This window comes from Chiloscyllium plagiosum, chromosome 9 (assembly GCF_004010195.1).
Source record: "Chiloscyllium plagiosum isolate BGI_BamShark_2017 chromosome 9, ASM401019v2, whole genome shotgun sequence".
Classification (NCBI taxonomy): domain Eukaryota; kingdom Metazoa; phylum Chordata; class Chondrichthyes; order Orectolobiformes; family Hemiscylliidae; genus Chiloscyllium; species Chiloscyllium plagiosum.
Window position 1 is genome coordinate 99,036,096 of NC_057718.1, and position 22,657 is coordinate 99,058,752.

General features: G+C 40.3%; 1 protein-coding gene across 5 annotated transcripts in view; it reads left to right on the top strand.

Moving 5' to 3' along the window:
• The window catches only part of LOC122553090 (SLX4 interacting protein), a 94,025-nt gene extending 78,270 nt beyond the window's left edge, over positions 1–15,755 (top strand). For all 5 annotated transcript variants that reach the window (XM_043696612.1, XM_043696617.1, XM_043696613.1 and 2 more), the window contains 2 exons: positions 9,605–9,711; positions 14,501–15,755. In XM_043696612.1, the coding sequence (XP_043552547.1) occupies positions 9,605–9,711; positions 14,501–15,347 (954 nt within the window). In that variant the 3' untranslated portion in view covers positions 15,348–15,755. The remainder of the gene's footprint in view (positions 1–9,604; positions 9,712–14,500) is intronic.
• The last annotated feature ends 6,902 nt before the right edge of the window (positions 15,756–22,657 follow it).

The window sequence follows — 22,657 nt, forward strand, 5'->3', positions numbered from 1 at the left end:
AGATTGGTGGGGTGGTAGGTGAGGACCAGTGGGGTTCTGTCCTGGTGGCGGTTGGAGGGGCGGTGCTCAAGGCGGAGGAGCGGGAAGTGGAAGAGATGCGGTGGAGGGCATTGTCGACCACGTCAGGGGGGAAATTGCGGTCCTTGAAGAAGGAGGCCATCTGGGTTGTACGTTTTGAAATAATGTACCAAAGATTTTCAGTACTACTTCTGATCTTGCTTTCCTTCTTCATACATATGTATATATTATGTGGAAGTGTGTTGAATGCCATTTTGGTAAAGTGGTGATATAAGTGACTTGGATGAAAACGTAGATGGGTGAGTTAATAAGTTTGCAGATGATACAAAAATTGATAGAGTTGTGGATAATGTAGAAGGTTGTCAAAGGATACAGTGGAATATGGATCAGTTGCAGATATAGTCAGAAAAATGGCAGATGGAGTTTAATCTGGGTAAGTGTGAGATATTGAGCGTTGGGAGATCAAATGTTAAGGAAATGACAGGACTCTGAACACCATTGATGTACAGAAGGATCTTGGGGTTCAAGTCCATAGCTCCCTGAAAATGGCCATGCAAGTAAATATGATAGTACAGAAGGCATAAGGCATGCTTACCTTCATTGGTTGGCGAATTGAGTACAAGAAAAAGTGAGGACTGCAGATGCTGGAGATCAGAGTAGAGAGCACACCATGTCATGCAGCATCCAAGGAGCAGGAGAATCAACGTTTTGGGCAGGAGCCCTTCATCAGGAATGAGGCTGGGAGCCTCGGGGGTGGAGAGATAAATGGGATAAATGGGAGGTGGGTGGGGCTGTGGAGAAGGTAGCTGAGAGGGCAATAGGTAGATGGAGGTGGGGGTGAAGGTGATAGTTCGGAGTGGAGGGTGGAGCAGATGGGTGGGAAGGAAGATTGACAAGTGGGATAGGTCATCGGGACAGTGCTGAACTGGAAGTTTGGAACTGTGGTAAGGTAGGGGGAGGTTACATCTTCTGCCTCGGGATCCTTCAACCCCAGGGCATCAATGTGACGCCTCATCTTCCACCTCAGGACCCTATAAACCCCAAGGCGACAATGTGGACTTCACCACTTTCCTCATTTCCCCTCCTCCCATTTTGCCCCAGTTCCAACCTTCCAGCTCAACGCCGTCCCCTTGACCTGTCTCACCTGTTAATCTTCCTTCCCACCTATCCGCTCCACTCTCCTCTCCGACCTATCATCTTCGCACCTACTTCCATCCAACTATTGCCCTCTCAGCTACCTTCTTCCCCCATCCTACCACCTCCTATTTATCTCTCCCCCCCCGAGGCTCCCAGCCTCATTCCTGATGAAGGGCTCCTGCCCAAACCATCGATTCTTCTCTTCGGATGCTGCATGACCTGCTGTGCTTTTCCAGCACCACACACTCTCAAAATTGAGTACAAGAGTCAGGATGTCATGTTAAATTACAGGAAGGATGTGGAGGCTTTGCAGAGAGTGCAGAAGAGGTTTACCAAGATGCTGCCTTGATTGGAGGATACGAGCTATAAGGAGAGGCTAGAAAACTCAGGTTGTTTTCTCTGGAGTAGTGGAGGCTGAGGGGAGACTTGATAGAAGATCCTTAAATTATTAAATGCAGGGATAGGGTTGGTGGTCAGAACCTTTTTCCCAGAATTGAAATGTCTAATACCAGGAGGCATGCATTTCAGGTGGGAGGGGAGAAGTTCAAAGGAGATGTGAGGGGCAGGTGTTTTACACAGAGAGTGGTCAGAGTCCGGAATGTGCTGCCAGAGGTGGTGGTGATGGAGACAAAAATACTGCATATACTGGAATCCAAGGTAGACAAGCAGGAGGCAAGCCAGGCAGCATCAGGGGGTGGAGAAGTCAACGTTTCGGGTGTAACCCTTCTTCAGGGCTGGCGGTGGAGGCAGACACGGTAAGGGAATTTAAGGACTTTTCGGTAAGTATAGAGGAACCTCGATTATCCGAATGACACGGGTGGGGAGTATTTTGTTTGGATAATCGAATGTTGGATAACACAGTCTAGCCAAGCATTGGGACCTTGTGATCGTGTCCGGACAATTTGAAATACGGATATCGAGTGCCGGATAATCAAGGTTCCTGTAAACAGAACAGAATAGCCTTTATCGTCACATACACTCAATGTGTATTGTAAAAAGTTTATATGTCACTAATTATAGTGCCAACATGAATATACCAGGAGTGGAAGGATATGGACCAAGAGCGGGCAGAAAGGATTAGTTTCATTTGGCGTCATATTTGGTGCAACATCTTGGGCTGTACTGTTGTGTGTTCTCACACTCCTTACTTTTACATACAATAACTTAACTTCTTTTTGTTGCCAACATAAAAATAAATTTAAAATGAGACTGTGCAGTTAGTCCAATTTATCTATGCACACCTTAACAATGCATTAAACTAGAATTGCACTAATCACCCATGTTCGTTCCCCTTGTTTCTGTCTTCTGTGTGCCTTTGTCTGTTCTGGTGTTCCTAAGAGTTTTTTCTCCAGTAATTGTAGCATGGGTGACGTATTCTGCCCTTTAATTGAGGAGATTGCGGTTGGCCTTGGAGGATGACCTCAAACAGCTCTGGCCCTTGAGGGCCCAACTTCAAACTGTACCACCTGGACCTGGGCTGCAGATGTCTGGGCTGGCTGGCTGACTAACATACAGCAGCAAGGGCATTTTCAGAGTGATAGGAGTGGGAGCAGGAATTCTGGCATCCTGAGAGAAGCCATCTGGTTCCATTTTCTCAGAGCTGTGCCTTAGCATTCGTGTTGATGTATTGGAGGACAGATTAACGAGTGCCTATGAAATCCCGGAACCCCTTTCAAAGAGCCGAATTCTGAGCCATCAAGGATGTAGACTGATTTTCGTTGACGATAGTTTGAGATCCCACTGGAGCCCTCGGACCTTTGACAGAATCTGTTTGTGCTTCAGCAGAAGCATTGATTAGCCATCAAGTACTGAATCATGGTAGGTTCTACTAGGGAGCTTATGGAAGTGACCATGTATCCAAAAATTAGACTCCAAATTTGCTCAAAGTCCTGTACCTGCTGGACATCTTTCACTGTTGCTCTTGCAGATTTTCTGTTAAGTTTTCCAGAAAGCATTTGATTATGTACATATATCAGCCTTCTATAGTCTAAACCATCAATGCCCTTATGTGACTCACCTCTCCCCCCTGCCCCTTAACCTGGCACATGTCATTCTTTCTCTCTGTCCTGGCAGCTATGCATTTGTGGCTGGCACCTCATCACATGCAGATCTCTCTCAGCCTCTGAAATAATGTCATTCCAGTGGTTGTGAGTGTGCTATAGAACTACAGCATCTCCTCATCTTCATTCTCTGACTTGGCGGATTCCAGCTCTTGGGTATTTGAAATGAAAAAGCGAGGTGTGGTGCCTCGTGAAGTGAGGAAAGAAAGTAAGAATTGTGTGCTTATCTGCACTCTAGATGGAGAAAAGATTAGTGAATGAAACAGAGGTGGTTAGAGAGAAAGAGGATTAAGTATGCAAGTAGCCTGCGTATTGATCCCTCCAATGGCTACACCGTAGCATGTGTATACGATTTGTGGGTGTGTGCTTAGGATAAACAAATGAATTGAACCATGGGTGAGGTTACTGTTGCAATTGGTACAATGTGGCATTTGAAGATGGTTAACCTTGATAACTCATCTTGGATTGGTAAATTTCTTTATGCATTGCCTCCATGTTCTTGGAGCTACACTCTGATCTCTACTGCTTATTTTTATTTAGTGTATGTAAATCCCCCAAATCCAAGCAATAGCTTCCTCACTTACTGAACATAAGATGATTAATCTCTAAAGGGCACAAGTCTTTGGCAATGTGTTGTGTTTCTGCATAAGGATGTAGAGGGTTTGTACCAATGCCCCAGTTGTGTAGATTGGCTGCCCAGGGTCCTTGTCCTGGCTTGGACCTGTTCAGCAAGAGCCAGTTATGCCGTGTTAGTTCAAACCCTGCGATTGGACAGATGAAGGTTGTCACACATTTGTTAGTGACTTCCTGAACTTTCCATTCCTTAATCCAAAGGGTGGCTGATTGATCTTGCTCAGGAAAGATGCTCTGTATGGGGTACCAAGGTAGAAGGTGGGCATCAGTGAATTGAGCATGTCATTCCAAGGTGGTAAGTAAGTTCCATCACAGATGGTTTCATCAGTTTGTGAGTTTTTGTCAAATTGGCAGGTGTAATGTTCACATCCAAATCATTTATATAAATGACGAAAAGCTGTGGACTCAGCACCGATCCTTGTGGCACTCCACTGGTCTCAGGCCTCCAGTCTGGAAAAACAACCCTCCACCGCCACCCTCTGTCTTCTACCTTTGAGCCAGTTCTGTATCCAAATGGCTAGTTCTCCCTGTATTCTATGAGATCGAACCTTGCTAACTGGTCTCCCATGGGGAACCTTGTAAATTCAGCCAGTTTAATTAGTTCATCTCACCACTGCATGTGCAGAATGTGTCTCGGTGTTTTGCATGAAGACCTCCAGACCATTATTAGGAAATCTTGATGTATGGTGTTGTGTGAGTTGATCTGCCTTTTCTTAAAAAGAAAACTTCAAAAGCTTCAAATAAGTATTTTGACACCACTTTGGACAACACACAACATATCTTCTGTTTTAAGAGATGTGGGTTACCTTTTAAGTAACACTAACCAATCACGGCACTGAATCGTCTGTCAATGCATGCAGCCGTGAACAGCATGGGTAGCGCAGTTTGCTCACTGAAATTCTCAAGCGGCACAAATGTGGCATTCTGCATACACCATGAGCAGGTTAATGACTTCTAAATCTGTGTTCAGCCTGATCCAATTCTCTCTCTATCGTGTTTCAAATTTGGAAAAATAACCAGTGCTGGACACTGAGTGCTATTTAAGTAGCCACAATGTCTGTTAGTATTGCAAAGACCTTTTGAGGGGGTTGAAACAAAATAATGCTCCTTGACTGATGTGTTAATTGAAGTCATCGGTGTTTTATAAGGTAAGACACTAAGATGTTGCTTGCCCTGCGTGGAGAACCTAGAACACAGCGAAACAGATTTCTGAAAACAACGAGCAATGCTTATTGAAGGTCCTCTTTTAACATTTTTAACAATTATAATGTAATAAAATACATTGCTGTAGGTGCCCATATTTGCATTGCATATTTCAATAATTACAATGACTTAATTAAATATTGTCTATTTGCTGTGTCAACTCTGAAACTTACAGATTATGGCAGTGACACACCTTGGCTTGCTCGTATGAATATTAAATATTGTACCCAAGGCCCGTCTATTTCTTGTTAATGCAGCATATTTTCTATTTTACTGTGTATTATCAGTTACAGATTAGGCAGTTTTCTACCTTTGTACATTATACAGTGTATTTCCAGTTTAAAGGAAGATTATTAGTTTTCTAACCTTCCAAAGCTAATGGCCAGTCCATAGTTTTATGAATAGATATTAGAATTTTGGAGGGGCAGACAGTGCCTTTTCCCTATAGGCCCAGTGGGAAATACATCAGGATTAATTTCTTGAACCTATACTGCAACAATATTGGGATCTAAACTGTCAATCATGGATTGTAGCAGGGTTGAAAATGTATTTTTTTTTTTAATTTTACAGCAGGGTGTAACAACAATCTGATGAAGAAAACCAGATTGTGAAGCTACCAAGCACTCCTCAATGGAAGGAAAATCTGGGTAACATATAGTCGGCAGGATCAGGGACTGAGGCTTAATGGTTTCGACCTTTGCTATCTGAGACATGTCCTCAACATGTCTTTGCAGGACAAGATCATCAACCTGAGAGTTGTGGACTCTAAATTTAGTCAGCGTTCATTTTTTAAAAAATTGATGACATGCAATGGCTAGGCTGTGTTCATGAGTAACAGCCATAAACCCAAAGACCTTCCATACAGTGAACTGGCCATTGGGTCATGACCTGCTGGATGTCCACACCTACCTTTCAAGATCACCAGCAAACAAGAATTGAAGGTGCAAACATCAGCACATAAACTGCAACACAGTCGCAGACAGCAGAACCCTCTGGACACTGACTGCTCGAAGGGGTGAGAACAAACCAAAACACTCACCTGGTAGAGAGCACGGCCCAGATAAAAATTTGTCAGCAAATTCTGATATTTCTGAGCTAGCTATCTTTCGCATCAAATGAAGCTAAGACTGCCTTACTAAAGTGAGACTTCTGAGTTACACCAGATGATGTTTAGCACAAAGTTGACAACCAAGGATGGCAATGGCTAGCACAAGGGGACATAGCTTTAATTTGAGGGGTGATAAATATAGGACAGATGTCAGAGGTAGTTTCTTTACTCAGAGTAGTAGGGACATGGAACGCACTGCTTGCAACAGTAGTAGACTCACCAACTTTTAAGGGCATTTAAATGGTCATTGGATAGGTACATGGATGAGAATGGAATAGTGTAGGTTAGATGGGCTTCAGGTTGGTTCCGCAGGTCGGCACAACATCGAGGGCTGAAGGGCCTGTACTGCGCTATGTTCTAAGGTGCAAATTATCTACTCACAAGATCAGATGATGCCATGGAAGATGTGGAAAACGTACCAATACTTTCAATGCTGCCATAGGTCCATCACATCAGCAGAATATCATACACTTTAAGCTCTGAGAGCACATGCATATGTGAACTCTTAGTTTATAGTGCTGCTTGTGGTTTGTGTTATGTGGTGAACTCAAACATTGCTGATTTTGGCTGAGAGACTGCCAGTGAATTTTGTAGGTTGAATTTTCTCCTTGGTCTTAGTTACCTTGTGTTTAAAGCTACCCAAATAAATTTTAATTTTAACAAATGTTGATGTATACACGTGTTTTCAAGAAATAAAATGGTTTGTTGTTATTATTGTTAGTATTATCCTCATTTATTTGTGTAATGCATGATTTGTCTGGAGAGCACACAATACAGTACTTTTCACTGCATCTCAGTACACATGACAATAATAAATCAAAACAAATCAAGGATGTTAGTGTTATCCAAAAGGCCAGATCGCACTCATGTACTAATGTATTGCATGCCTTTAATTATTGTGCTAAAGTCTTTAAGTTCTGTAGAAATATATTTTAAAGCAGTTGTTGCCATTTTCCAGCTGGTTTAGCTATCGATTTAGATGGACTGGAAACTACATTCAAAATGCATACAAAATGTCTCTTGTATTAAATAGAGGTTACTGTGATGGGCAATCATCTGGTCTAAAAATAGCCTGTGACCACCTCATTACAAGATCTAATATTAAACACAGATTGTGACATTTTTATCGTCGGAAGTTTAAAAAAAAGGATATTTTAAGTACAACAATGCATTCCTTTTGATCACAAACTTCTGGAGCTATCTTTGTATCCCATTTTTTGTTTTCTAAAAGCTGCTTAATTGATGCTTTGAGGAAGGATTGCTGCATCAGATTTAGTTTGCCATTACAAATGTTTCTAAAAGAGTTGTAGTGTTCTAGTTGAAGTACTTACAAAATTCTGACTTCATTTACAACACCTCTATCCTAAATGGAGACTGATTAAGTTTGAGAGCATAGAGGAAAATCACAAGAAATACATCCGTATTAGCTCAGTGATTGCTTGGACTTACATTCTGTGTCATGTCCTTTGGCTTTCCTTACAACAGCTTCCCTTTGTGGCTTATTTCCAGCCTGAGGGAGTTTACATAATTCTTTCAGTAGAATTTTCAGCAGTTCCCACAGTGTCTTTCAGTATCAAGGGCTGACTCATACTTGAGTCTTATAATTGAACAATTCTGCATCTATTTTGTGTGTTCGTTTCATGTTTTGTTTTGATTTAGAGCTACTCTGGGGAATGGGGGAAGAGAGAAACACTCACTTCTGACCTATCCAGACTGTGATCATTGTTTTAAGAACTTGTGTTTGTTAACTCTCTCAGCATTGCCTCAGCACAAACACTGTAACAAATGTACAGTGAGGCAAAATAACCTGTCACAAGTTTTACATTTAATGTTAAGTTTGGGATTACTGTGAGTGAGTAAGCATGCTGTGCATTTCCTTAATCTGTAATAGTATCAGAAATAGCATTTTCACTCACTAAATGAGAAATGTGTTTTGAAAGTTTGAAAGACCAATCCAGTAAAGGAGAACTTGGGAATTAATGTGGGGTCAGTTTGATAAACCTGTTTTGCATTAGTTTAGTTACACTTTTGGACAATTTATGATATCTTACATAGAAATATACAAGTTTGAATAGTATGACAAACAATATAGTGTAATATGTTATGTTTCAACAATCAATGACCCATTATATGACATACAAACAGTGAACTTCTCTTGTGATTTACTGATTTTGTTACACATTAAGAAATTAAGTCATGCATCACTGTGCGTTTGTGATATTGTTTATGCCTTTGCAAGTCTTAAGAGCTGCCTTCACTTTTGCACTATTTCAGAAGTGCTGTCAATAATTAAATACAGATACGCCCTTCTCTGGAGGCACATTGGTACCTGACAACATTGTGGTGAGATATGCATTGTTTCTGTGTTGTTCCTTTTGGGCATGAGAGACATGTTATTACACTGGTCAGGGCCATTACCACATGCAATAATCGAATCAAGGGCTCCTCCATCTAGCAAAAAGGATCCTGCATTAATGGAGTATGAGCCATTTCAATCCACTTCAGAGGAGGCATGGATCAGCAGCACAAATCTTTTAATTTGATGCTAATAGGCACTGAATGAATAGTCTCATTTGGAAAGTTTATGCAGCATGTCTGGTGTCAGAAATGACAATTGTTATACTGATGCATGGGATGCTCTTTTGTGATAGAGATTGAAACAGAATGGATGTGCCTGACTTTGTTCTGCATACATCTAGTGATTTAGCATACAATGTTTACACAAACACTGTACAATTGAGACTAACAGTTTAAGAATGTCGTGTTGAAAGTGAAAGCAATAATTACTGTTGAAATACACTATTTTGTCTTCAAAGATACCTGAATAGAATGTTTTTTAAAAATCTACTGTTACAATAAACTTGCTTGTTAACCTGTGTCTTTTCAAATTATATAAAAGTGAACTTTAGGATCAGCTGCATTATTGTACTATATCAGCTGGAGCTGCGGTGTGGCATCCAGCCAAATAAAGAAGATTCAATACAGTACAGCTGGTGCATTACAGCTGATGCTTAAACCTGATCTCCGCTCTCAAGTTTAGGGTTATAACCACCATACAAGGTAAAATGCAAAAAAAAAGTTTGATGGATTAAATAATCCATGTTAAAGTCATTACATGAACATTCTGGATAGATGAAAACAATGTTGCAGGAGCTATTAAGTTTTTGTTTCTACTGTCTTAAAAGGCACAATTTTGCAATCATGTTTGATGATTCCAGTTCTCTTAAAATGCAAGCCGCAAAATGTGATTTTTATGAACCCAAGCTACACTGTACCCAGGAGCACTTGATGTTCACAATGGGTGACCTAAACAGAAAATTTTTATTTCCCAGTTAGTGATAATAACCCTCTACCAAATGAGTGCAAACAATAATGATATAGAATAAGCAAATTTTTGTGCAGGTATGTATATTTTTTTTAATGAGATTCTGCATTTCTTTAATAGGGTATTGAGAATGGAACCTCCGAATACTTCACTGGTGGTTCAGAAATGAAAGAACTTTGCGATGTCTCTATTTCAACACAGAAGAAGAAAGAAGCCTTGAAACACATGTATGTATCACCACCTAATTAAACTGAAAACTTTGCGCCCTGACTATAAAGCATCAAGTGTGTTGTCACAAAATAATAAGTAAATATGCCAGTTTCACAGATTAAATTTGAAATATGTTGTGCTGGCAGTCACTGGTAATGCTCACTTTGATTACAACTGTACAATGTGCTTTGAAATATTAGTAGTTGATGTATTCTCTTCCATGGGAAGAAATTCCTTTCAAGCCTCTAGCCGCCTTCCTAATCCATGTGGTAATTTAGAAACCATGAAGAATCACAGTTGTACTGCTGGCATCTTGCTTCCCAGATTATCCCAGAGGAAGCTATAATCCCAGCACCGTCCAAATTCATACAGCTTCCATTTGTACTAGTGACTGCCATACATCATAGGCTGCTATCTTTAAAAGGCTATAATTCCAGTTGTCAGCGAGAAAACTATGAATCCTAACGGTAAAGACATCGTCACCTCGTCCAGATTGAATTTAGACCAGTGATTATTCTGTGACGTTTTATGGGATTTTTGAATATATTTGACTAATGAAAAGGATACAGTCATGTTTGATGCCAAAATGTTGATTTAGCATACCTGTTCAAGGTTAGAAATCCTCCGATCTGAACCTGGGAGAGAAATTAAATTTAAATATTCATTAACCAGGCCATAATTTTTTTTTCCCTGATGACTGTGTATTATCAGGAAGTCAATAAATGAGGTACTGCCATCAAATTTCGGCACTGTAATGCTTTAAAATGACCTGTTGAGGTTTGCATAAATCAAAGGAAGCGATTTTGTAGCAGGTTTGATTAGTTGCTGTTCAGGCCAACTCCCAGACAAGGGGTGTGGCCAGGAATCAAGCCTCGAATTCTTACAGAATAAGAACAAAGACTCTTTTTGAGAGTTCAGTTGATGAAGTCCACTGACCAAACAGGTTATCTAAAGAAAAGAGCCATGAAGGTCCCTCCTTCTCCCTCGTCTGATCTAACGTTGACTACAATGCATCAGCCCACCAACTTGGAATCTTTCATGTTAATCTTATTCTCACAGATGACAGTTATTTGGAGCAAGTGATGCTTTGTTACATTTGATACTAGCATGTGTTCTATAAAACTGCTTAACAATACATTTCTGGCCTAGTTTTGCCAAGTTTCTCGATCTTCAGAAAGATTAGGTATGAGGATAGGTGCCAAAAGAAGGAAGACCTTTTATGTGACTCATAGACAATCAATAGGACTGTTCAGCACCCAGAAGAATGTCTTCAGCAGAGCGCTAAATTTGTAATGATTCTCTTCTGCAATGGCCATCAATTTTACAAAAAGTTAATTCTATAATGTGATTATAAATTCTGCAAAGTATTCATTTACCAACTCAGCTATTAATGACTTGCAGACCAAAACCCAAGCATCCTTTTTCTTGTTGATTATTTTAAGAGGTGTAATAACAGATTGTAGTTAGAGGTAGCAGTAGCCCAATCAATAGTACATTGGGCTCAATAGAAATGGCTATTACGAGGGCTCATTCAGAAAGTTGGGAGGTATGGGATACAGGGAAATATGGCTGTCTGGGTACAGAATTGGCTAGCCGAAAGATGACAGTGAGTGGTAGCGGATGAACAGTAATTCCACCTGGAGCTCATTGACGATGGTGTCCTGCAGAGATCTGTTCTTGGATCTGTGCTCTTTGTAGTTTTTATAAATGACTTGGATGAAGAAGTGGAAGGGTGGGTTAGTAAGTTTCCTGATGACACAAAGGTCGATGGTGTTGTAGATAGTGTTGAGGGCTCTTGCAGGCTACAACAAGATGTTGACAGGATGCAGAGCTGGGCTGAGCAGTGCCAGATGGAGTTCACCCTGGATAAATGCGAAGTGATTCATTTTGGAAGATTGAATTTGATTGCTGAATACAGGTTTAGAGACAGGATTCTTGGCAGTGTGGAAGAACAGCAGGATCTTGGGGTCTACATACATAGATCCCTCAAAATTGTCACCCAAGTAGATAGGGTTGTTAAGAAGGCGTATGGTGTTTTGGCTTTCATTAACAGGGGAATTTGAGTTTAAGAGCTGCAAGGTTTTGCTGTAGCTGTATAAAACCCTGGTTAGAAATGAATCTTCCAGCTCAGCGAGCAAACCTACAACCAAAACCTCAACCTGAGCTACAAATCTTCTCAAAACTGGTTAGACCAGACTTGGAATGTTGTGTCCAGTTCTGGTTGTCTCATTATAGAAAGGTTGTAGATGCTGTAGAGAGGGTGCAGAGGAGATTTACCAGAATGTTGCCTGGATTGGAGGGCTTGTCTTATGAAGCGGTTGAATGAGAGCTAGGGCTTTTCACACTGGAGAGAAGGAAGAGAGAGAGGTGACTTGATAGAGATGTACAAGGTAATGAGAGGCATAGATAGAGTAGATAGCCAGAGACCTTTTCCCAGGGCAGAAATGGCTGTTACAAGGGTTCATAATTTTAAGGTGATTAAGAGGAAGGTTCTTAATAGGTGCGTGGAATGCACTGCCAGCGATGGTAGTAGAGTCAGAGACATTAGGGACATTTAAGTGACTGCTGGACAAGCACATGGACAGCAGTAAATTGTTGGGTGTTTAGGTTAGGTCGATCTTAACAACATCGTGGGCCAAAGTTCTAAATTGAACAGCTAGTTACTGGGAACTAACTAATTTAGACAAACTGCTAGTATATTTTTGAGCAAGTTTCTGGTTTCCTACAGCCTAAAAATAAGTTGGTGTTTTCTATAGTCTAGACTATGATACTGAAAGCCAGTATAAAATTGCTGAGCATCTCTCCCCTCTTTTAAAATGATTGTCACTTACCCCTTGAAAGAAATCCACATTCCAAACCAACTTCTATGAATGACGTCCACTCTGACATTGACTGTCATGTGATTTCCTTTCTCTTCCTCAATCTTGCAATTCTTTTTCTGTCTTCCTTTGCAGTGATACCTCAGGAATCCCTGAAGAATTTTCTTGGCCTTTCCTTTATATGCTGTCATGTGGTGATGCTATCCACAAGTGTGGAGTTAACTATACCCCTCAAATGGTTCACTCAGTCTTGTGATCACATCTGTGTTATTAGGCTTCACATTCTAAATCTAGTCTTGGATGAGTCATGACTTCCTTCAGTATAACAACAAAAAGACTGAACCATGATTTGCTGTACATTTCAGCTGGAGCCTAAAAGAATAAAAGATAATCTTATTGAAAGTTATCAGTTTCCAAGGGGAGATGGCATAGTAAATGCTGAGAAGATGATTCCCCTTCTGGGAGAATCTAGGACGAGAGGGCACAGTTTAAACATAAGGGGTTTTCCATTTGAGACAGAGGTGAGCGGAAATTTCCATTAGTTTCTTGCAACACATTTCTCACAGAGTAGTGCAGGCTGAGCCATTGAAATATTCAAAATTTGAATTAGACAGATTTTTGATATACAGAGGAGTCGAGCATTGTGGAAAGGTGGGGTTGGGGTCTGATCTGATCAAATGGTGGGCTGGGCTCAATGGGTCAGATGGCCAACTGCTGCATCAATACTTTTAGTTCTTACATGTCTTTGTTCATTTTGGTTCAGTAAGACTATGCATTTCCTTTACCTGCTGTTGGAACCTGAGCTTCAAATCCCATATTCTTTATGTCATCACCACTATTTACTTTCACTAGTACATGTTTGGTTCCCTCTGTCTTGATCTTATCCCTTGTAATATTGAAACTATTGTGTGTTATATTGGTATCTCCAGAATAAATCACTCCAGTGTTCTCTTTTATGGTTCCTTTCATCTACATTTGTAAACATTCTACTCTGCAATAAACTATGCTACATTCCTATTTATAGCTCTACCATAGTTCTTGAGCTCCAAAACATTAAACTTAAAATTGTCGTCCTTGTCCTCGAGTTCTTTCGTGGTCTTCTCCTACCATACCACTGCAAGCCTCTCCAAATTTACTCTCCCTCGTGCATTCTTAAGTCTTCCGACTCTGGCTGTCAGATCCCCCTGCCCCACACACCCCACCTCTCTGGCCTCAGAGCTTTCATTTGCTAGGCTCTTCTGACTTTCAGAAAGCTTAACTTTTCTTCCAAGCCATTAATTATTGTCCCTAATTTCTCTCCCAACTCCATGTTCTGTTTCTACTCTGTGAATTGCCTTGGGACATTTTCAATGCTAAAGGCTTTTTCTTGTATTGCTATTGATAGAATCCCAGGCTGCAGCACCACAAGCAGGCGAAACTGTAGGTGAGAACTTTGTCAATTGCTAGTAGACTCAACTGAAATTCCTGAGACCGGGAATACGCTTGTTCCACACCACATTTTTGAAATCTTGAGCAAGTTAAATTTCGAAGTCTTTTATCTTTACCAGAATCAGCCTTAAGTATGTCTGTACAGGAACATAACATTCTGCTGCTTCATATTAAGTATTCAGAGTACTAAAATATTGGAATTTCCAATTATGGCCACAAATAAAGACTCAAAGCGTTTTTTTTTAAATATGTTTTCTGTTTAAAGAAGTACTTTTAATAGAAGGATTTTTTTTGGTTCATTTCAAAAACAAGCTTTCGCTTGTTAACCCCACAAAATGTACTTCCTGCTTTTGCTTTTGTACTTAATATAAAATTTATGTGAAATAAGTATTAGTTTGCACAGCTGGAAACATCTGAATTATGGGCACCAAAAATAATTAAGATTGACGTTTGGATAGTTTTGAGGGAGTTTTCGCAAGCATAAAATAATTAAATGAATGTTTTCCATCTGGATGACAATGGATACCTTAATTCTTACGGGAAATTCTATGTTTTTCAGTGTTGAAAAGTCTTGTCACACGAAAATCAGAAATTTCAACAAATCTGAAGCTAACACTTACTTGCCAAAAGTATTGCACACTGTAACAGAAGATGAGCAGGATGTAGCCCAATCTGCTACAGGTTTCAAGCAGGAGATTCAGGATATAAATACTGGAAGAACAGAAGATTGTATGAACTCAGTTCAAAGCAAGTTATTACTTCCTGTCATAAAATTGGAAAAATATATTAACAAGAGACAGCCAGCTCAAGAGAACTGCCAACAACAACCTCAATCTATTGAACAGCTGAAGACAGGTTTGAAAGGCACAGTGGGCGGTAATGAGTCAGCACTGCAGGATCCTAAACAAAGTGAAGTAAACACAAAAATACCAATGCAGCGAAGGAAAGACTCCTGTTCAAATGAAGCAGATAGTGCCAAGAAGATTGTTTTAACAGAGACTTCAGCAAACCTCTGTGAGATTACAATGGAAGTGAATTCTCTCGAGTCTTTAGGAAAACCACCTGTGAGAAAAAAGCTTTTAAATCATAATTCGAATCGTAAAAGGTCAGTCAAAGGTAAACCCAACAGACTTGACCCCTCAAAAGAAATTGGAGGTGAGCCATTGTTTTCATTAGGCAATTCTCCCCAAGACTTTTGCTTCACGGATAAACATAAAAAGAGAAGATTAACAACAAGAACCAAACAGATTAGAAAGTCAGAGAACGCGCCTTCATGTCCTTCTGACTGGAAATCTGTGAAATCAGCAAAAGTTACAGCATCGGTAGAAGTTGAATCTGATGTAGAAAATATGCCAAGAAAATCTAGACTTCGAAGGCCTAAAAAGACTGGAACTGCCAGGAATTAAGTTGTCATGTGACAGTCACTAATTGCCATTGGAGTGTTTGGATAAATGAGGTCATTTTATAAAAACACATCACTTTTAAAATAATTAAGATGCCAGTGGCTTTGCATATTCTGGGCTCAGACTTGTAATTTAATATTAAATTCATTACAAATGGATAACTTGCCTTTTAATTTTAATACATTTCTCTCTTTATAACCTTGATTGGCAACTTGAAAGCTCAGTTTCTTCGCATTTCTGGTCCTTTGTAATTTGGTGTTAATCCCATTAATGACAACTTAAAAAATTGATCAGAATCCATTTGTAAATTATTTTAAAATGACTATTTCCTGTCTTAGTGATCTTCATATAAATTCAATTCTTAAGCTGTTTCCTCCTTGTATTTCATAATAAAGTTAAGTAGATCTGTAACCCTTCGTGCTATTGTTCAGTTTTCACTTTACATAAATTTCAGACTCAAGTGGCTACCAGCTCATTTTGGTTTACTAGTCTGATGGTGGTTTGATAAAATGAAAACTCAGGATGTGCTCAGTGACATTACAGCATTCACTATTTAAAATAGCCTGTCACTTTAGATATCACTAATTGTTTAATACTACAGTGACATGAGGAAATATTTGCCTGTATGATCTAGATTTCCACTTGCTAATTACTGTTACGCACACATTGTGATGATTTATTCATTTCAAACAGAGATCTAGCTTCATGAATCAAGTAGTTATCACTAGTAACTGTGGGAATGTTGATTAGCTTTAGCCTTGAGGTTCATTAAGATGATTTCCTGTCACTTTGATGTCACCAAAATAATTACTTTTGTCACCAATTTGAGCTTTACTGGTTAATCACATTGGAGTTTCCCGATTATAGTTGGATTCTTGCCATAGTATTTGATGTCTAAACACAGTAAATGCTAATGTTGACAGCATCCCTCCTCAATGATAGAACAAATGCCAAATAGACTAAGAATTCATCTTCTTGCATCGATGCTAATATGGTAGTGTGCAATATGTCCGGAATAGCCTCCCAGTTCTCTTACTTACAGATAAGAGGTAGCTGAAAAGTCAACTCTGGCTGAGGGGACAGATGGAACTGTAACTCTGATGATCATCCTTTTTGATTTAGCATATTCATAAACAGGAATAGGCAAGTTTTTCTTATCTATATTTTTGACTATGTTTCATCTTTCACTGGCTTTCAGTGATAATGTAATTTTTTCAAAAGGCAAATCTTTTCTGCAGGCGTCTCTGAAATGCTTAGAAACAGTAAGTTTAATGTTCAGTATTGTTTCAGAAACAATAAACTTTAAACCTTTGAAATCCAACGATGCCATTTAAGCATCAGTGCACAAAGAGGACTTTTTAGTCTGTTTGGCATCTTTCCTTTAATTGAGGGGGGGGAATACTGTCAACCACAAGAAAATATTAGAACAAATAATCAAATGCTTGGCCAAGAGATTTTAAGGAGGAGTGAGATGTGGATTTTAGGGGGAGAGTTCAAGAGTTTAGGGCTCAGGCCATTGACAAAGTGTCTGGTTGATATTGGGCTGGTTAAAATCAGGGATGTATAAGAGATCTGTAGGGTGAAGGTGGTGGAGGCAGTTCCAAACAAGGATTTGAAAATAAGGGCAATGCCAGTTCTGGAACGATGCTAGGTTGGTGAGCAGAGTGATAAGTTGGATGGACATGGGGCAAGTTTGAACACAGAGATCAGAACTTTGAATGAGTTTATTTGTGGAGGGTGGAAGATGGGAGACCAGCCAGAAAAGTATTGGAACAGTCAAGCATAGAGATAACAAAGGCATGAATACAGTTTTCAGCAGGTGGTAAACAGAGTCGGGGGTCAGAGGTGGGTGATGTTATGGGGATGGAGTGGATACAGGGTTGGCACATTATTCTCAGGTACTAACATATCTTGTGTGATGTGCAAAAAAATTTACTGAGCCAAACCATACAACACAAAATCAGAACTGTCCTCCTACATCGAGTCATTCATACTAACATCAATAAAATCTCAGTTTAAAAATAAATCAATCAAATTGATTTGTTCTTTAAGGTTCATATTAGTATTATAAAAAGGCAAACATATTTTAAATTTATTAAGGAGAGTACTGCTCCAGACTTTAGTTTAACCACAGCAGAATTTTAATCATAGAAATTATAGCACTGAAGACCATTCAGCCTGTTGAAGCTCTGCCAACTGGAGATACATAAAGCCATTTCACTAACTTTTCCTTAACTTTTCATGTCCCTTCTCAACTTCCTATAACTGAATTAAAATGAGAATTAATGTCTCCCTCAATAGCCCCTTGTGGTAAAGATTTCTATGATCTAAAACCATCTATCGGAGCTGCTGGATTGGGTTTCAAGAATTCCCCAAATTGGTGTTCTCTTGATCCTAGTTCATCACCTAGGAAGCATACTCGGTCAGCTCTATGGTCCACTTTCTGCCCTATAGTCATCTTTCTGCCCCATAGTCATCTTTCTATTTCCTAGTTCTTATGTACACATATATTGCAACGATACATGCTGTTTTCTTCCTTGTTAAAGAAAAGGCTTATTAGAATAGAATAGAATCCCTATGGTATGGAAGCAGGCCATTCAGTCCATTGAGCTGAAAATGTGTTGCTGGAAAAGCGCAGCAGGTCAGGCAGCATCCAGGGAACAGGAGAATCGACGTTTCGATTCTCCTGTTCCCTGGATGCTGCCTGACCTGCGCTTTTCCAGCAACACATTTTCAGCTCTGATCTCCAGCATCTGCAGACCTCACTTTCTCCATTCAGTCCATTGAGTCCACACTGAACCTCTGAAGAACATCTCGCCAAGATGCATTTGCTACCCTATCCCTGTAACCCTGCATTTCCCATGGCTAATCCACCTAGCTTGCACATTCCTGGGCTATGGCGATTTATCATGGCCAATCCGTCTAATCTGCACATCTTTGGATTGTGGGAGAAAATCGAAGCACACGGAGGAAATCCACGCAGACACGGGGAGAATGTGCAAACTCCACACAGACAGTCGCCCAAGGGTGGAATCAAACCTGGGTCCCTGAGGCAGCAGTGCTAACCACTGAGACACTGTGCCGTCCCACGATTAATATTCCCTTTTTGTAAATATTAACTAATTTTGTCCTGTATTCCAAACATGGATATGAATATTAGTGGCAGTAACTGATCTAACTAAATTTTGTAGGCATGCAACTTGGGAGCTTAACAGTTTGTGTAAAGGTTCGACCTCAAAAAGAAATGCTCTGGTCTCAATGTTCTGTTATTTCAAGGAGATCAAACATCTGGTATCTACTTAACGGATCATGTTTGCAACATGAGAGAGATGTATTCATTTGCTCTGATGTACAACTGCTGCTGAGCTGGTCCAGCATATTGACCCACCACCCATGAGCATCATGAATGAGGTCCAAATATCTAATTGCTCTTCCCATCATATGTTACTTTATTTGTTTGCATACCTCTGTATTTTGATATTATTGGCCCAGAGACATTCTGAGAAGTTACTTGGCAATTGAATTTAATGTAATGCTTGGACAGTTACAACTTCAGGTGTTTCCACTAGACTTCTTTCCATTAACTTCTTTATGTCATGGGAACACTTGACTATCCAATAAGAACAGTCAAAGGAATAATTGTCCATTTAGGTTAGTTTGACTTGGATCTAAACTACTTATACTACTTGCTCCCCATTTATAAGAAAATTAGATTAATTATTTGGATCATTTCCTCCCAGAGCTAATGCACCAGATTCAGTTCCTCATAAATACAAGGGAAAAAAGTTCTGTCAGACAATATTGTTTCTGTTCTCAGCCTGGGAGATTGTGAATTATTTTTAGTAGTTTGAGCTGTGACTCAGTTCTGCAAAAATTATTAATTTTGCCAAGTAATGATTTCATAAGGCAAAAGACATACTAACAGTTAGTTAGTTTTGGTATTTTCTCATGAATTTCACATTTGTGTTACTCATACTCTGGCCAACATGTTAAAGGGGGTCCTGTAAGCAAGCTCTGAAAATGTGAGCTGAAAGTTGAAGATGTGAATTTCTTTAACACCAAAACAGATCTGATGCACCTAGAGATGTAACCTATCTCTTTCTCTCCCAGCCCCCAAGAAAGATAAACATGATGATTGAGATTTGGCGCATCTACTACATCCATAGCTGATTAAATCAGCTTCTATTTCAATTAAGCAATTGTAAGACCATGAGACCTTAGCGCAGATTCAGCAGAGTCACTCATTTTCAATTTTTTTTAATCTGGCTTTCTTTTTGATAGTTAGAAATTGTTCAGTTTTACCCAAGAGATGTTATTACCAAAGAAGCAACATGCTGGAACCTCATATTCCTTAAGTCGTGGATATCTTTTAACATATTTAAAACAGCATTAAAATTAATGTCTTTCTCCAGCGATGCTGCCAAACCTGTTGAATCTCTCCAGCATTTGGTTTTTAATCTGGTAAAGTTAGTGTCTCGATTTCTGGGCATAGGTTACTGACCAAATTGCAACCTAAGTTGACTGCCTCCCTCACTACCACATCTGTTCTGATGATTTCACCACCTTTATCAATGCTCCTGATTTGTCTTCGAACCAAAGATACATAGAGGTTGGACTGTTTGGACCATTTTATTTTCTACACTTCCATTCTCACCCATGCTAAGGCTCCCTTTGTGCTCCTTTTTCACCTCCTCCACTTTGACTGGACTCCACCACCTTCAGCTTGATTCCACCATCAAACACCTTTTTCCCTCCTCTCCCTTTCAGTACATTACGAAAGGGCCATTCCCTTCCTGATAATTTGCTCCAATGCTCAGACCTCTTTCCCAAGGCACCTTCCCAAGCAAGCTCACAAAGCTGGAAACAAAACACGATGCTGAACTGAAATAAGCTTTGTTTATTAAAAATCCACATTTCATCTCTCACCCTAAAGGCCCTTCAGGCGAAATACCAATTTGGTTGTAGTTCTTCCAATTTAGCATTCTGTACTCAGTGTTCATGATGTGATATCTGCATCAGGGAGACGATATACAGATTTAGGTGATAGCTTTACAGAGCATCTTTGTTCAGTCTGGAAGTGTGATCATAAGCTTCCAGTCACTAGTAGTAATATCCTTCTCACTCTCCTCTCCATCCTCGATTTCCTACATGTTTCAACATAGACTCAGGGAACTCGACTTTCAATTAGGAATTTCAAAGCATTCCTGATTCAACATTAAGTTCAATGATTTCGGTCATAATGTCTACTTCCAGCATTTAAGGCAGTAGATGTTGGTAATGGTTCTGTTATTCCCATTTACACTTCCTCTAGACCCATCTATTGTTCCTTGTTCTGTGACCATTTGCATTGTACCATCATCCCTCTTGTGATTTCATCTCTCCTGTTTTCCACCCTACCTCATACCATCCATCAAGAGTTTGAAAATGTTACCAATGTTGACATCAGAAGGTTCTGATGAAGAGTCACAGTACCCAAAACATTAACTCTGATTTCCTCTCCACAGACGCTGCCAGACCTGCAAAGTTTCTCCAGCACCCACAGTTCTCTGTTTTATTGTCATCATTAACGTTTTCAATTGATGCTTGCCATTGCTGGTGCATGCATTGGTTGCTTGCAGTTATTGATGTGCCGACTGCTGAGTATGAGAACATAGAATAGTACGGCACACTACAGGCCATTCGGCCCTCGATGATTCTTGTGTTGAGGACATTACAGAGACTGTGAAGCAGTTTTGACCCAAAGTTGAATTTTTCAGCGTTCTGGCAAAGAGTCTCACATTGAGCGAAATAATCAGTAGAACATACAACTGATGCTGAGTGTGGTGCTGGAAAAGCACAGCTGTTCAGGCATCATCTGAGGAGCAGGAGATTCGGTGCTTCAAGCCAAAGCCCTTCAGGAAAGAGGCTTGTGGGCCAAGGGGGCTGAGGGATAAATGGGACGGGCTGAGGGTGTTCGAAATGTCGATTCTCCTGCTCCTCGGATGCTGCCTGACCGGCTGTGTTTTTCCAGCACCACACTCTCGAATCTGATCTCCAGCATCTGCAGTCGCCACTTTCTCCAAGTTGAATACACCAATTCTGTCATTTGTGTCAATAAATTTGCTTTAGTGAAGAAAATATGTTTTTCTGCAAAGAGTTGCTGAAGGTTTATGAATCTTAAATGATTAAGCCTTCCAAGAGTAAAACATTTCAGGGAGCTTGACTTGGGGGATGCATCATTGCTCCAGCTGGAGATGTGACTAATCAAAGAATCTGCATGTCCTGTCAGCCAGTTTTATGTACAAAGTTTACTTATTCTATTGGCAGTCACCAAATATGTACAGAATTACAACTTAGCTCTGCATATTCTAGTGCCTTAATTGAGTTAGTGGGATACTGCTTCCACTGAAATTTGGTGTGCTTCCTTTTTGAGTTTTGCTATTTATTATAGCATCATAGAGATGTACAGCACGGAAACATACCCTTCGGTCCAACTCATTCATGCCGACCAGATATCCCAACTCAATCTAGTACCATCTGCCAGCACCCGGCTCAAATCCCTTCAAATCCTTCCTATTCATATACCCATTCAGATGCCTTTTAAAATGTTGCAATTGTACGAGCCTCTATCATTTCCTCTGGTAGCCCATTCCTTACACGTACCACCCTTTGTGTGAAAACATTGCCCCTTAGGTCTCTTTTATATCTTTTCCCCCCTCACCCTAAACTTCTGCCGTCTAGTTCTGGACTCCCCCATCCAGAATTGACTGGGAAAGCTATAGCTCGAGTTCGTTAGATGGGTCGGTGTTTGTCCAATGTGTGCAGGTGGGTTTCCTGACACAATATGTAGACAGGCCAACAGGAGGTGAGGCCTTACTGGATTTGGTTCTGGGTAACGAACCAGGCCAGGTGTTAGAATTGGAGGTAGGTGAGCACTTTGGGGACAGTGACCACAATTCGGTGACTTTTACTCTAATGAGTGAGAGGGATAAGTGTGCACTGCAGGGCAAGAGTTATAGCTGGGAGCAGGGAAATTATGATGCGGTGAGGCACGACTTAGGATGCGTGGCTTGGAAAAGTAGGCTTCAAGGGTAGGGCGCAATTGATATGTGGAGCTTGTTCAAGGAGCAACTATTGAGTGTCCTTGATATGTACCTGTCAGGCAGGGTGGAAAGGGCAGTGTGAGGGAGCCGTGGTTTAATAAGGAATTGGAATCCCTTGTTAAAGGGAAGAGGGCGGCCTATCTAAAGATGAGGCGTGAAGGTTCAATTGGGGCGATTGAGAGTTATAAGGTAGCCAGGAAGGACCTGAAGAGAGAACTAAGAGCAGCAAGG